Source organism: Netta rufina (genome assembly GCF_964035555.1).
Source record: "Netta rufina genome assembly, chromosome: 21".
Classification (NCBI taxonomy): Eukaryota; Metazoa; Chordata; class Aves; order Anseriformes; family Anatidae; genus Netta; species Netta rufina.
Genome location: NC_140145.1, coordinates 7237021 through 7253486, shown reverse-complemented (window position 1 = coordinate 7253486; position 16466 = coordinate 7237021). Strand labels below are relative to the sequence as shown.

The following is a 16466-nucleotide window of genomic DNA, read 5'->3' as shown; positions in this document are numbered from 1 at the left end:
GGGGGGCTCCGGGCGGAGCCGTACCGGGGGCGGGCCGGGGGGCGGGCGGGGCGGTGCTGCCCCTCCCGGTGCGGCGGGGCCGGCGGCGGCAGCGCAGCGGGGCCGGGGCCGCTCAGAGCGGCGGCGGAGCGGGGCCATGAAGGTGAAGAAGAGCGGCGGGGCCGGCACCGGAGCCGGGACCGGCACCGGCACCGGCACCGGGACCGGGAGCGGAGCGGCGGCGGCGGCGCGCACCGAGGAGGAGCTGGGGCGCAAGGCGCTCATCGGGCCCGACGATGTGCTGGGGCTGCAGCGGGTCACCAGCGGTACGGGGAGGGCACCGGGGGGATTTTGGGGGTGATGGGGAGGGAACCGGGGGGCACGGGGAGGCGGTGGCCCCGAGAAAGGGGATGGAATGGGGATGGTGGGGATGGGGAGTTGGGGTGCGGTGCTGCAGGGGGTGGGGGATGCGGCACCGGCAGGGTTGGGGATGTGGACCCCCCCCACCCCCCGTTACCCCCCAGGGATGCTCAGGTCGGGGAGCAGCCCCCCTGCCCCATAGGGATGCTCAGGTCGGGGAACAGCCCCCCTGAAGTCCCCCTGCCCCGCAGGGATGCTTAGGTTGGGGATGCAGCCCCCCTGCCCTGCAAGGATGCTCAAGTCGAAGAGCAGCCCCCCTGCAGCCCCCCTGCCCCATAGGGATGCTTAGATCAGGGAGCAGCCCCCATGAAGCCCCCTGCCCCGCAGGGATGCTCAGGTTGGGGAGCAGCCCCCATGAAGCCCCCCTGCCCCATAGGGATGCTCAAGTCAGGGGAGCAGCCCCCCTGAAGCTCCCTACCCCCCAGGGATGCTCATACTGGGGAGCAACCCCCCCTGCAGCCCCCCTGCCCCACAGGGATGCCCCTGTTGGGGAGCAGCCCCCCGCTGTTGGGGGTGGGAGGTCAGGGCTGTGATGCTCCCCGTTGTCCCCCTCCTGCTGCTGTGCCCCTTCATGCGGGGCTGGGCCAAGCTGAACCCCCAGCCCGTGCCCCCTGCAGCGGCGTGGGGGCCACAGATCCAGCGAGGAGGGGGGGCTCCTTTGCCGCAGACCCATCCTGTAGCACCGCTGCTCCTCACAGCATCCTGGGGGGAGCCTGCAGGAGGAGGGTTTGTTGTGCTTGGCCGCACAGCTCGGCTGGGACCAGGCGGTCACTCGCGTTTGGATCTGCTGGGATTGCAGCACCACGGGTCGGGAGAAGATGTGTGGCTCGGGCCAGCCTGGCTGTAGCTCTGCCAGCCTGTCCTGCTGCCCCCCAGACCCTACTGCATCCCCCGGGTCTCCTCTCTGGGTTGTCTCCCTGCAGGCAGCGTGCTGAGCAAAAGGGGAAGAGGAGGGGGCTGGCAGGGGGTTGGGGGTGACCTGGGTGGCCGGCCGTGCTTCCCTTTGCCTTGGAGTGCTCTGTGATGTGGCATCGGGGCAGGATTCGTGTCTCAGGCTGGTGCTGCGCTGCCTGACAAGCCCTGGGGAGAAAGGATGTGGTCGGGAGTGTCGTGCGTGCAGGCAGCCCCGCGGGCCTGCGTGCTGAGCGAGGTGGGGTGAGAGGCAGGAAGGGTGGGGGGGAAAGCGGGGGGCTCAGCGCTGCCCCCGGGGAAAGGGGTCAGGGAGGCTCCTGGGAAGAGGGGCTGCTGATCTGGGGGGGTCCTGGGGTCCAGCTGAGGTGCTGTGGTGGGCTGCAGTGGTGTGATTTAGGCCCAGAAACGCCGCTGCCTGTAGCAGGAGGCGTGCAGCAGGCACTGAAGCGTGCTGCCAGCGTTCTCGGAGGAGCAGCAGTTGGGTGGTGAAGCCGGCGATGGCTGTGCTAAGTGCCGCGTGTCCCTGCTTTACGGGGTCCTGTGTGTCCCTGTGTTCGGTGGTGGTGTCTGGAGGGGCTGCAGACACACGGCCAAACCTTGCCCTGGCTCCCAGGGCGTGCAGACCTCACGTGGCGTCACCGTGGCCGGCATGGGGCTGGTTTCCTGCCTCTTCCAGCCTCTGGAGCACAGGAAGGACAGAGGAAACGCGTGGAAATGCCTCGCTGCCCTCCTGGTAGGAGGCTTGCTGGCGTCAGGGTAACGCAGGGGGTGCAGAGGGGTCCTGAAAAACAAGGACCAGGCACCACAACCTGGCTAATGCCTGGGAAGTGCTTGCTGGGCACGTGGCAGCTGTCGGTACCTGAAGTCTTCAGTGCACATTTTTGGGTGCAGGCGTACAATTTGTCCATGTCGAGTGGGTCTCATTGCCTGACCATACTTTGCAGCACCCCTCCTCAAGGTGTTTCACACCTGGCGGCTTTAGCAGCAGTATTTTTATAGTCCTTAACACATAACGCTTATTTAGGGCATTCTGTGGCCTTTACTCATTTCCACGGGGTCACAGCAAGCTCGTAAAAAGAGACTGGAATTTTTGGCAACGTGAAACCATTCCAGGCTTGTGCTCCAAGCAGAGGGTGCTGCAGGGAGGAGGAAGGACCAGGCTGTGGGAGAGAAGTTCATGGCTACCCCAGCCTGTCCCTTGTGAAGTTGGGGCAGAAATGATGCATTTGGTGCACTTCTGTGACCCTGAAGTACGCGTGTGCAGGGCCGTGGCCAAGTTCACACTTCAGTATATAGTTAAAGGTCTCTTGAAATCTTCCTGCCAGGTCCCTGTAGATTTTTATCCCTGCGGGCCTCTGACAGGCAAACTTTTCTCCCCATTTGCCATGGGACAGCACCTCACAGAAACCACACAGGACAGGATTTACCCACACCAAAGATGCGTGCTGGACCTCTCTGGGGTGTGTGTCTGTCCTCGCCGAGTGTCCAGTACTGAGTGGCCCCAAAGGAGGGGAAGGATCATGCAGCAGGGGATGCCAAAATGATTTTACTTCCTGAGAGCCTCGTTCTAGCTCCTCATTCTCACCTCCCTCTCTTCCTCTTCAACTTTTGGCTTAAGCACTGCCATAAACATGGATTCAACTCCTTCCTCATTCTTTCTGCACGCAGCTCGGTGTATGCACCCTTGGGGTTATGTGCCTGGGGTTAGGACAATATTTAGGGTGTGCCTTGTGCCTGGCTTGAGTTTGGAAGGAGGATATGAACTGGGGGATATGGGGAATGCTCCTCAGACCAGGAGAAAGACCAGCAAGTAGCCTCTCCTGTCTGTGTTTTAATGTGTGGAGAATAAGTGAAGCTTGTATCTGGTATCCTGACCTTGGTCACATATGTCTTTTAAAGGGTATTAACAGCAGTGAAAGGCCTTGAGATGCATTAAGGGGGCTATCAGAGAATGGTAAATGGAGAGGTACACAGTTAAAATTTCTTTTTTTTTTTTTTTTTTTTTCCTTCAGCCCTCTTCTTAATTAATCCCTTCCCTTTGCACACCTCAGTGCTTGTGCCACCAAGTCATCCAGACTCGTAGCCACAGTCACCCTCATTTCAGCAGTCCTGGCTCTGATGCCCGCAGTCATGGTGCCCCAGCCAGTTTGAAGTCGAAACAGAAGTCGGTGATGGGGTGAGAATTGCAACAGCGAAATCCTGGTACCCTGAGCATCCCTGGAGGTTCCAGATGGGGTGTGTGAGTTAGGAGAGGGACCACACAGGGTTGCTGGGGTGGTAGCAGGGCACTGTGCTTGCTCCAGGAGGCCCCTTCCAGCCCTGAGCATTAGGGGTGCTCTGACCCTGCAGGAGCTCTTTTGGAGCCAGGCTTTTGCTGTCCTGTGCTTGCTCTGCCTGCTGCAGATCTCCTCGACATGCTCCTTTCTGGTATGCTGGGGAGATCTGCTTGCCCCTCTGTCCCAGAAAAGCGGGGTCTCTGAACCCAATCTGCTGCTTGTGGTTGCCACACGCTCACCAGGCAGCACACAGGCAGGCTGCTAGCCGTGCTCTGGTATTTGGGTGGGGGGAAAGTCCTTGCTTCTGCCTCAGGAAGCACAGCTGGGCTTTCCCTTTCTGATAGGTACAGCTGACGAGTGACTAAATGTTAAATGTCTTGGGCTGGGGAGCTGGAGAAGCAGGATGTGGCTCTGTGGCAAAGTGCGCTCGCTGCTAAACCAGAGAAACCCCATCTGTAACTAGTCAGAAAAGCCAGCTGGGCTCTGCTCTTAATGTCTTCCTAATAAGCTTAAAGGGGGAGTTGTGCAAACTGTCCTGCATATGCTGTGTCCTTTCAATGTTAAACTCTCCAGCAGTTCCAGATCACTTCTGGGCACTAAAAAGCCTGATGGGTCTGGGGGGCTGCCCCGGGGTCTTTTGGCTGGCCTGGCTCTGGTGCCACTCCAGCTAGATTAGGTGGAAGGCAAACGAACCAATTCCTTTGCAATTAGCAGGATTTGTTACTTGCTCATACAACTGTGCTTGCAAAGAGGAAAACCTTGTGACGTGATTAACTTGGGATTAGCAAAAGGAGCAGGGCAGAGCTCACTTCAAATTGCTATTAATTACCACAGCTGCCAGAGGATCAGAGGAGCCCGCTTGCAGTTATTGGGATGTCGGTGTCTGCGAATGCCACGTTCTGCTCTGTGGGGCCAGCTGAGAAGCTGAGGCCCAGTGTCCCTTGTCCCCGATGTCCCTTGACCACACTGAATCTTGCAGCTTTGCTGGGTCACGCCGTGCTACTCCCACATTAGCTGCAGGGCAAAGCTAATTCCAGCAGAGCTTTAATTTCTTTCTCTGTCTTTGGGGTTGGAGCCGTCGGTGGTCAGCAGGAAGGTGATATTACTGCCTTTGCAATACCAGCCCCTTTTGCCAGCATGTGCTAGCACCTGCTGTCAAACAGACACGTAACAAAAGGCACAAGGTTGCCCTGTGTATAATAATCTCAGGCACCCGTACAGTTTGCCTCTAATAATATAAAGCTGATCTTATAAGCTTTATATTTTAAGCTTTACTCTAAAGCTTATTTTGTTTTAGAAAACCAAAGGGTTAAATAATTGATTACATACTCGGGAACAATTACAAAACAAAACCTAAGTATAAGGAACACACACTTAATCATTTCTGAAACTAATCTCTTCCTTGAGCTGTCATTTAGGATTTCTCTGAGACTTCTCTCAGCAGCTTTAGCTAAAGGCCAGCTTGGCAGAGGGCTGCCTGAACGGGCAGGGCAGACCCTCGGTGGGTGACTTTCCTACCCGATTTGCTGTAGCGTTAACGGGAAGCTGATGTGTGCAAATCAATCTTCAAAGCCGCGCCTGGACTATGACTTTCCTTTCCTTCCCCAATTAATTGAGGAAATTTATTGTACGAGGAGCTGTGATTAGCTGGGGGTGTTTGTCAGGAGGTTAATGAATCACCGTTCTGACTTGTCCGGGGCTGTGATGTGTAAAAGTGTTTTGATATGCTGATTTCTCCTAGCAGAGCAGCATCCCAGGGCTATGTCAAGCTGCTGTCACCGTGGCTTCTTTCCCAGGCAACACAACATACGTCGAGAACCTTTTCAAGGCTTTGTGACAACTCACATCCGAAAGTGTTGTGTAGATGAAGGGTTTTGTTAGCAGTCTCACGCTACAATATGGCCTGCTAGATTTCCAAGGGGAGCACACATGGCATGTGTGTAGCCCAGGATGCCGAGCTGGCAGCTGAGTGGGTTTCTCCTTCTGCCAGTGTTGCTGGTTGGGGCCATTCCGGGTGGAAATGGCAAAGATAACTAAATAAATAGATAAAGGGAAAGCTGTGGTGGGGGCTGGGGGAGTCAGCTTTGTGCAGGGCCTGATTGCTTTGGGTTAGTCCTGTGCAAGACTAATGTGAGCTGATTTTGGTAATGTTTTCCACTTGTTAATGTTCTCCGCATCGTTTCAGACTTTGTGTGCAGTCAGCATAAACCAGGGGGCAAGAAACAGTGTTTGGAGGCCTTAGGGATGAAGAAAAGGGCAGCTCCTACCTTCCTTAACAAGGCCTGGAGAGCTGTGGTCAAATGAATTGTGAGAGGGTGAGGTCTGGAAAGCTCTAGCAACAAAAACAAGGGGAAAAAAAAGCAGGCTGCCACAAACAAGCAGAGCCTGGGAGGCCTGTCGAGGACTCTGTGTGTTGTTTGGGAAGGCACGCTGCCGTGTGGGTGCACCTTATGGGTAACAAGGACCATCACAAACACCCCAGCTCAGACCCTGCTTGGATGCACTCCACGCTTAATGCACAAATGTGTCGCTGCAGAAAAGCTCCTGTGGGAATCCTCCTAGAGCAAGAGCTTCTTTCTCCGGGGCATTCACAGCAGGCTAATTACTGAGCTAGGCAGGAGGGCTGCAGGTGCCTCCTTCCCTGATTACCCCTGGCCTTTGCTCATCCCATGGCTTTAGAAATGGAGTGGGGAGATCCTGTCCTCTCAGCAGCTTCCCCAGAGCAGCAGGGTGCTGGGGGCAGCTCCCCTGGGGAGCGAGGGGTCTGATCTCAGTGCTGAATGTGCAGCAGGGCGATGAGGCAGTCGTGGGGAGCTCTGCCATGCTCCGGTGCCACGTGCTGCTTCAGGATCTTGGCTTGCTTGTCTGCCGTCCTCTTTACAGGGCTTGAACTGCTGAGGCAAAGGGCAGGGGAGATGGTTTAGTGTTTTCATTAGTTGAACTCTGGTTGTCTAAGCAGACGTATCAGTACTGCCTGAAACCTGCCCTGCCTTCCCCTTGAGGTCTCGTACTCAGTCCTGCGTCAACGCTCTGCGTCTTGACTGGGTTTGTGCTATTTTTGCTCGCTTCCTCCTGAGGCTCTCCAATCTGATAATCTCCTAATCTCCAGCTCCTAGCAACTCATCTGCAGTTGTCTTTGCTTTATACCTGGCTTACATCTTGGGAGCAGTCTTCAAAATACCTTCTGACCTTGTTGCCTAATGCATGTTAAGAAATAGGCCTGCGTGGCAACAGGGGCCGTCTCATCCCCTAAATTCTTGCAATTGCCTGTGCTGGGGAGAGGTGTTCCTATCACAAGTCACTGACATTGCATTTGTTTCTTGTATGGCATCTTCCTGATTTGCATTCTTCACTACCGGAGTTTGAGTTCTTCCTTACCCCTGCCACACTCCGCTCTCCTCTCTGGGTGATTAAAGCTTAAAATAGGAGCTGCCCAATCTGAGCTTGGACGCTCTGATGAGCAGCACAGAAATATCTCTGATGTCTGTGGGAGAGGACACGTGCTTTCCCCTGGTTGCAGAGAAGGAGAGGAGATCTTGAAAGGAGCATGACAAGCAGTGCTAACCCTTTCACTCCTGTGAACAACTTCTCTTCATAAAATGTGCCTGGTGAGGTGGTTGCAAAGGACACCTGAAGTTTTAGCACTGACTTTTAGCTTTCTCTGATGAGGATTAAACTCCTAATCTCATCCCCGGGATAACTGAAATAACAGGGAGAGGGCAGGAGGAGAAAGTGCCTTCATTAGCTTTCCTCTTCTGGGGATAGGCATTGTGTGATTTCTCACCTTTGTGTTCCTTTGTAACATCAGATTGTTAAAATATATGTCTGGAAATGAGGGTTCACACTGTACCACTGCTCGCAAAAGAACAGGCAGTACCTGCTGCTATTGTCTGGGCTGTGTTGTTGGTTTCTTTTGCAATCTCAGTTGTTCTTGGGAGGGGAGGAAGGTTTCCCAGGTCAGAACTGGCTCTTTGCTGGGTGAGGACAGTGGAGGTACCACCTCAGAGCTGTAAACAGGGAATGAGCAGCCGCTGTGTCTCATAACAAAGCTAGAGATCTCTTGATGAATGCCAAGCTACACATTTTTGTTTGTTTGTTTGTTTGTTTAAGCACTTTTTTATACAAAGGGGATAGGAGAATTTATACAGAAATCCATTGTGTCTGGCTCAGGAAGTCCACCACCTCTGCTGCTTCCTGAGACTGCCGCAGTGTTGCTAGCTGTGCTTCCAGCCTCTTCAAAACCATGGTAGGTCTTAAGATAGAAAATGTCCATAAGAGTAGGGACTTGCAGATTTTTGGGTGTGATACAGAGAATATGGGGAAAAAAAAGCCAAAGAAGCATGAGCGGGAAGAGTGATGCGAGTGAGAAGTAAATGCTGGTGTTCTAGGCTTGGCCAATTTGCAAGAGTTTGCTCTGTGCTTTGAGCACAACTTGGTGAGCTTCTTCCAGGAGGATTTTGGGTTTGGAAGTCTGGGATATAGCAATTCTCTGTGCTTTAGGAAGGAGTAGGAAATGCTTCTCTTTTGTGGTTTGTTTTGGCACTACTTACTATGGGTACGCCTCAGAACAAAAGACAATCTGCTGGGTTGTCTAAGATGATGCTGATGAGTCCATTCCTCTATTCCCCGTTCAGAGGGTGCTTTCCATCAGTGGTGAATCAGCTGAGCACTGAGTGCTTGTGAGACACTGTGATTATTGGGTTCCTGATGGGGAAACAACACAGTCTGCTTTGGGGAAAGCAGAAGAAACAAGAAAATATTCTGTCCTGAGCAACCAAAACTACCTTTTTTGTAATGATCCACTTCATTTAATGGAGGCTTGAGCAGCATTATGTCTCACTGAAGCAGACGTGGATGCTGCCTCCATTCCCCAAATTGTGCTTACTGGGACTTAGGGTAATGAAAGCAGATGATGCATTTAAGTGCGTCATGGAAGTGTGGGCAACTGGGCCCTGCAGTAATTTAAAAATAAGCGTGTGTGAGATGAGATTAGCAAATTTGACAGTGCTCAGCTAAGCAGAAGTTTCTGCCAATTCCAAGCACAACATTCCCGATAAGACCTACCAGTGTGCCACGGGTTTCTACTGTGTTTGGGAAGAACATGGCTACAGATTTTTATCTATTTATTTATTTATTTTTTTTAAATACAGACTAAGAGGAATATACACTTTTTTTTTTTTTAAAAAAAAAAAAAAAGCACTTGATTGCAGTGCTTTCCCTCTATGGTAGCTAATCCTCCCAGCCGTCACCCGGTTAGATACTGGCATGCTGATTAAAATAAATAAAGGGTTTCAAATACTTTCCGTGCAAAAAGAGTTGGGGAAAAAAATAGCTCAGGGGTGCCAACGTCAGGAGCAGGAGCCCGATGGGGATTCTGCTTGGGGTTTATTCCTCTTCCGGGGGCTCGGCTTCGCTCTCCTCTCCTGTGGATGAGTCGGGGCCTGTTGCTGTAGCAACACTGCTGCCAAGGAGGGGGATAAAGCTGTTGCCATGGCGCTGGATAGGAAGGAATCCTGCAGAAGGAAAACACTTAATAATTAACTTGCAGACAAATGCAGCTTCAGGCTTGCCTTCGTGCTCTAGGGAAAGTGTCCCGGGCTCCCAGGCGAACGCGGGCCCGTCCTGCAGCCCCTTGCCTTGATGGAGAGCAGCTGGCCGAGCGTGGCTGTGGGAGGTGAATTCGGGGCTGCAGCTGCTTGGAGGTGGGAAGGTGTAGGACGAAATAAGAATTTGGGCTGGCTGTTGTCTTAGATCCTAAAATTACCGTGTGACCGCATGGCATCTGCATGAAGACTGCTCAACTTTGGGGCTTAGGGCAAGGGGTTTATATAAATTTCTGGCCCCTCATCCTGGGTAGAGTTAAAATGAGAACAGAAAAGACAATGTCATGCACTTCTTAGGGCATTTCATCTAGCAGTAGGCGTTTGTTTTCTTGTGGCTGTGAAAAGATTGAGCTTTTATCTTATTCTTCCTGCTAGCGCAGGTACCCGTGTTAGATTTAATTTGTGCCGTGTTGACAGGAAAAGGGAAACCTCCCTGCCAAATGCCAGAGAGGCTCCAAGCACAATTCTGTCTCAAAGCCTGTTTCCTTTGAGCATTCACCATCTGGTGGTGGTGGTGGAGAGTAGTAAAATCGTCTGGAGAGTAGGTTTAATACTCGTGTTCATCGTCCCAATGAGCGCTCAGACAGTCCTCCAAGTTAAGAAGATTTGCAAAGAATAAAAGGCTTCCAGGAAGGTAAAGGTGCTAGATGTGCAATTCGCATTGAGCCACGGCTAGGAGCAATCTTTCATAATGCTGACTGTGGCTGTCTTTGTCTTTCACTGCAGAGGGGTCTGATTTCTTTAATTACAGATTCCAGCAGGAGAGCTTGTTGTTTGGTAGCTGCAATGTGTGGCATTTGGGATGTTCTTTCGCTGCAGCAGAGCAAGCTTTTATTTGCTCCTTATCTACAGGATGTGAACCATAACCCCAAGCCATAATGTAGGTACCTGATTTGTTGCACCTGTGCTGACGTAGGAGTTGTAATAGACAGGTGTGATCTCCAACAGCACCGTGAGTTGGGTTTGTATATTCAATGAATAAGCCCCAGGTGGATGGATATATTTAGAAATAGGAAAAGCAAACAGAAGTAAGTCATTAACTCAGACTAACAACTGCCATTAGTGTCTTAGAATTAGAATGTTAAAGTATTACCTCTACCTTGAAACTTCTAAAAGAAGTCTTCTAGAACATGCAGATGCATTGTCATTCAACAGCTATCTCGGCTTTTATACGCACATTTGTTTAGATTTGCCAGGACAAATTATTGGAGCTGCTTTCAATCTGTGCTTATCAGCAAAGTGAAAAGTAATCAGGAGGCACCAGCACTCTTTCTGCAGAGGGGAAGCTGATATTCAGGCCAGAAGGCTGCTCAAGGCACAGCAGAGCTGATGCTTGGAATGATGACTTTCTACCAAAGACACCGCCACTGGTGGAAACCGGGAAAGGCTCTGTTCCCAGAGCAGTTCCTCGTACTGGGAAAGGCTTCAACGCCATTTCCAGTGCTGAGGAAAAAGTCCTGGCATGGGACAAGCACGGATGGAGAGAAGAGGTTGTGTTTTGTCTGCAGAGGGCTGGAGGTAGCAGAGATGGCACAAGGGAGGAGGACAATTCCTGTTCCAGCTAAGTGCAGTCGGCTTAGTGCCCACAAAGCTGCTTAGCACATGCATTTTGCCAGAGGGCAGCTTTTAAAAGAGGCAAAGCCTCTTACACTGAGAAGGCAAGGATTTGGTGGAGGTGCTGACTATTCTCAATACCCTGGGGAGAAATGGAACCAGGGGATGCTGGCACAAAGTTGGAAAAAAGTGATGACCTTTTAGCACTGGGGCAGAGAGGCCTTTTTCCCATTCTGTCCAAGCAGGGCAGCGTGAGCACGCAGTACTGGGGCTGTCTTTGTAGACATCAAGCCTTCACTTTAATTTGCTTTCCTCTGCAGATTATTTGTGCACTCCAGAGGAAAATGTTTACAAGATAGACTTCACCAGGTTCAAAATCCGGGACATGGAATCTGGCACAGTGTTGTTTGAAATCACCAAACCAGCAGCATCAGGTGAGTGCGCACACAAAATACTGTTTTAATGAAGAAACAAATGCTCATGTCTGCTTCCTTTTGCCATGCCCTTTACTCAACGTGTGTCGCAAAAATAGGAGACACTTTCACCTACAAGGGGGTTTGAGTTCCAGCTTGCAGCAGAAGTCCTATTCAGGTATCACTTTGTACTAATAGTGAACAGAAGTCATTGCTACTGTATTCTTGTGATTGCCATCTGTGGTGAGAAAGGACAGATGGATATTGTAAATAGAAGCAAAGAAGGAGGAGGTCAGCACTTGTTACTTTGCTGGCTGTTCATCAGCTAGAGTCCTCCTGTTCCTAGCTTAGCTGTTAGCCTCATGGCCTTTGGTCAGGAGTCTTGAAAATGGTATTTCCAAAAGGGACAACCTTTATGTCAGATGTGCAAACTGAAAATTAGACAAACTGAAAATTTGCATCCTACTCTCGCCTCCATTAATTTGTTAGGTGTTACTTGCAAGCATCAAAGTGTTACTGTTACCAGCGATAAAACAAAACACCAGTGCAACTGTTCTTTTCGTGATCACGTATTGTTTTGTATCTTCCTCATTTCCCTGCATGTGAGAGGAAGTTTTCTGTAGCTTAGAGATAACAAACCGGGTATACTAAGGTGAAATGGCTTGTTCAGAGTCACTCTGCAATGCTGAATCAGAGGTAGGAGCAGTAAGTACCTTCAGAAGATGTGTATCAAACCAAAGGGCAGTCTTGCAAACACTCACTGAGTGACCAGCAGTGGATGGCTTAGAGAGGATAGGAAGATGGTAAGCCCATCATCCAGCATTCTTGGAATAGTTTCCTGGCCTATATTATTGTATGATTGCAGGAGTTCCTTCGGAGCAGATGATGTCATCATATTTAATAGCCTTCTTTTTTTTTTTTTTTTTGTCCTATGGCAAGGAATCTCCCTGCTTAACCACATGCTATGGTTAGGACTGTCTACATTTGCTTTGGATCTATTGCATGCTAGTGTCTATTGCATTAAGTGTCCTATAATTATTGCACTAGAAGAGACGGTGAGCAGCTAAGTTTTAAAGCTCCCAATTCATATACTCTCAAAAAACAAAGTTTTGCCTCCCTTCAATGTCAGCGAGAGAAACCTAAGAGGAACTTTGTAACACAGATAAGAGTTTGGTTTGTTTGTTGTTTCTCTTCTTCTTCTCCTTTTTATTATTTTTTTTTTTTTTAAGAAATACCTTTAAGGAAATTGTCTTGATAACAGTTTAAAGTTCATTCTGTACAAAGTTGCCCCCCCTCATACCATACTGACTCTGAAATTCTTGTATGAATCTCCTTGTGACTTATTTTATGAACTTGGATAAGAAATCCGTTAAAGGATTGAGTGTAATGAAATCACTGAAGTGGCTCTTATTAACAATAAGGAAAATAAGAATTAGAATCTCTAATGCATAGGTCATACTCCTTTAGTTTGGTGAGGAACCCAGAAACTTTGATCTGTGAACCTTTTTGCTCTTAAGGCACATTTTTTTAGTTAAAATAAACAACCATTTACTGTTTGTGCAGACTCTTTACAGAGAGCTCTTTGTTGATTCAGTGTTCTGCCAGAAGGGAGCTTTAGGTATGTTTTGTCCAGGAGAATTGATTTCTGGCACTGCCAAATCAATTGAAATGGTGCAGTCTGGAGCACATAAGGAGAGCAAAACTGCCACTGAAGCTGCGATCAGTGCTTATTGAGGAATAAATCACCTAACGAGGAATATACCACCTATTTTTCACAGTGGTAGTATCAAAAAGAATGTTCTCCAGGTGCAGTCTGTGTGTTGTGCTCTGCGTGAATATAGGCATAAATTTGCCAACCTTGTCAGTGAGCAGAAGAGCCTGGGAAAGGTGCATTCTGGTGCAGAATGTCCTCCAGGTTTTTTTACTGTGCTTCATCGTATCGTGCAGACTCCAAAAAGACACGGAGAGGTTCTCTGTGGAGGAGAGGAAAGTTAATGTGGTATTTTCACTGGATTTCTGTTTCTCAGACGACAGTGATGGAGCTTTGCTTTGCGCTTTTCCAGAACGTGAACACAATGACAAGAAGGACATTGACCCAAATGCAGGCCGGTTTGTACGCTATCAGTTTACCCCAGCTTTTCTTAGACTTCGGCAAGTGGGAGCCACGTAAGTAATTGCTCCTGTCCTACCTTGTCCAGTACAGGAAACAACTGGAATCTTATAAAAAGTGGCTGTTGCTTGTTGATCCTGTCAGGAAGCTGAGTTAATAGGGATCTTTTGGTATGATCTCCAAACATATTTAATGTGTGCCTTGCTTTCTCCATTCCTTTAGCTTGTTTACATACCTCAGGAATAGGCATCAGGTTGAGGAGATTAATGCTAAAAGAGGCAAAATGATGGGCAGACCACCCAGATATTCCAACTCATTTGCACCAGAATAATGTTTGACATGTCTAGTAGTACATGTGCATCCACCAATAAACCACAGCGAAATATGACACCTAAAGGATCTTTCTGTAAAGCATCAAGCCAAAGTTCTTGCTCCTGTAATACAGCTGAAAGGCCGTATCATTTCTTTAGTATAAGTTAAGTTCGGAGTAATTTATCTGTGGTTATATAGTGTGCACGGGGAGATGCAATTTTGGCTTGTATTTCCTTTTCTAACCCCCAAAGTAGTAGCCGGGGGGGTTCTTTGTCTGTGCTGGAGATTTTAGAAGGATATGGGTTATTATATGGCAGGTTCTTTGTTATCTTTGTTTTTCTGTACATTCACTTAAGTTTAAATTGGATCTAATTAAGAGCTTTTTGCCCATTGCTATTACAGCATTAAGTCCATAATACTATAATTGAGCATCAGTTACAGTTTGTAGTAAGAACCTATTTTTTTTTACTTATGCAAAATCATGTTGGATTGCAGTTTGATAGATCCGATCAGCAGGAAACATATATTTCACAAGAACTGATGTACATTAGCCTTGGTGGGAAAAAAAAAAAAAAAAAAAAAAAAAAAAAAGAAAAAGGATTTTCAAGAGCTAAATTAAAATTCAGCATTTGGTTGTGATAAAAAAAGAATTACAATTTGTTGACAGTGTTTAGAGCAAAGTTGCACATAACCACTTCCTCCTCGTTTTAAAGAGCTACACCGTTTAGATTTTGTCTTGGAAGAAAAAATTATGTACCATTTAGCACCTTTTTGACTGCTATTCTGTTAAAATGGTAAACACACAACTTCTGATTTGTGCTAAACTACTCACAATGTATTCCAAGGTTAGTCATAATTAGTGTATCATATATAATTAATACTACCTTTCACTCAGAGGTCATGCTTCCTAGTAAGATAAACTTGAATTTGGAGCTGATTGAAACTTCTTCCCTTTTACTATTTAAAAAGCAGAAAAGGATGAAAGACAGTTTATCAGTATATCTATTTTATTTTTAATGCCTATCAGAAGAATTAAAATAATTTAATAGCAGTGTAACTTGAATACAATGCAATAAGGAACTTCTACTGAGTGACGTAGTGAAGTACCCGGTATATTTAGAGGGATCTGTTTTTCACTGAAGATGATTTTAAGGTTGTCAAATTGTCTCGTGTTTCCTTTCTTTTTTTTTTTTTTTTTTTTTTTTCATAGTAAAAATAATTAAGATAAAGTATAAACTATGATTTATAATGCCATGTGTTGTCATTGTGAACTTTTTAGGAAACGGAGGAAAAGGTCCTGTGAATAATACCAGTGCTTTTTAGTTTTGGCTTTTCTTAGAAGAGCTCTATTCTACGTTTCAGGAATGATTGAAACTCATGCTTAAGGAATAAAACTCATTTCACTCTTATCTTTCTTTTTCAGGGTGGAATTCACAGTAGGGGACAAACCCATCAATAACTTTCGCATGATTGAGAGGCACTACTTCCGGGATCAATTGCTCAAGAGTTTTGATTTTGAATTTGGGTTCTGCATTCCCAGCAGTAAAAATACTTGTGAGCACATCTATGAATTCCCACAGCTCTCTGAGGATCTCAGTAAGCTCTTTTCAATTACTGTGAGGTTAATCTCAGGTGTTTTGAAGAAGCACTTTCTTACAAGCTGTCTATAAAAAGTGGCTATGGCAGAATACTTCCAAGTACCTCCCAGACAAAGATTTATTTATTTATTTATTTATTTTTTCCCTTCATAGAAGGGAAACTTCAGTGTCTGGGATAATTGTGTTTTTATAAAAATAACTAAAAACTAGGACTAAAAAGATATCCAGTAAACAGGTAACTTAAGTTACCTGTTATGTTCTATTTTACTGTTTGATATACTACATTGATTGAGAAGTTTCTTTTTTAGTATGACCATAACTTTTATTTTTTCTCCCCTCTCCCAAGACAAACAGGCAGGAATACTAAATCTGAGTGACCTTACATTCTTTATAACCCCGATAATGTATGTCAGTACTCGTATTACAGTCTGTGGAAAATGCAGTGGTATCCTGCTGTCTCACCACAAGAAATTTCTTTTGAACTGTTTTGAGGAGAGGTAGAACACTTATACTTTGTATGGTGCCTTAACATGTTTGGGTTCCTTAGAACTTTAAACAAAGGGTTTGGGTAGTTTTTTGGTTGGGCTTTTATTTTTTTTAACTTGAGTGTTTGCTGCTATCTGAGTAATGCTATTAAACATAACTGAGACGCAGTCTCCACAAAACCCAGTGCAGACTATTTGCCTCCCTGTAACCTTTTTTTTTTTTTTTTCCCTGCAGTTCGAGAGATGATCCTTCATCCATATGAGACACAGTCGGACAGTTTCTACTTCGTAGATAACAAGCTGGTGATGCACAACAAGGCGGATTATTCATACAGTGGAGGACCTTGAGCACAGGATGGGCAGCCAACCTGTGCTGGCCTTCACTTTCCTATCGAAGTCGTCAGGGACACCAACACCTTCAGTTCAGTTGCCTACAACGTCAACTGGACAAGAATCCACAAACCAAGGACTCTGCCACAGTAGGAGTTTCATGACTAAATTTGCCAGTGTAATCTCTTTCGATCTTTGAAGCAGGCCCAGTTCTTCAGAACCCTAAGCAGTTCTACAATGCTAAGTGATCTTTGGATACCACTTCCCTAAGTTCTTTAGGTGTCTGCTTTGAAAATGGCCTTGTGGGACCTGGGGGATTTTGCCCTAATTGTGCGGATTTGTGTTCTTGTCCTCAAGCATTTTTAGGACGTGATTGCTTTCTCAAAGAATGCGATCAGAGAAACCATGTGAGTGGATGGATGCAAATGCAGAGTTTTGTTTATTTCTTTCTCTTTGTGAATGCTTCAAAAGCAT

The 16466-nt window shown here is 47.6% G+C and overlaps 1 protein-coding gene across 1 annotated transcript; it reads left to right on the top strand.

Moving 5' to 3' along the window:
• Positions 1 to 136: 136 nt before the first annotated feature.
• On the top strand, positions 137 to 16034 carry UNC119 (unc-119 lipid binding chaperone; the record flags this gene model as incomplete). The annotated part of the gene is made up of 5 exons (XM_084299942.1): positions 137 to 305; positions 11065 to 11178; positions 13185 to 13323; positions 15003 to 15175; positions 15898 to 16034. The coding sequence occupies 5 exons, from the start codon at positions 137 to 139 to the stop codon at positions 16008 to 16010; spliced, it is 708 nt and encodes a 235-aa protein (XP_084156068.1). The 3' UTR covers positions 16011 to 16034.
• Positions 16035 to 16466: the final 432 nt, after the last annotated feature.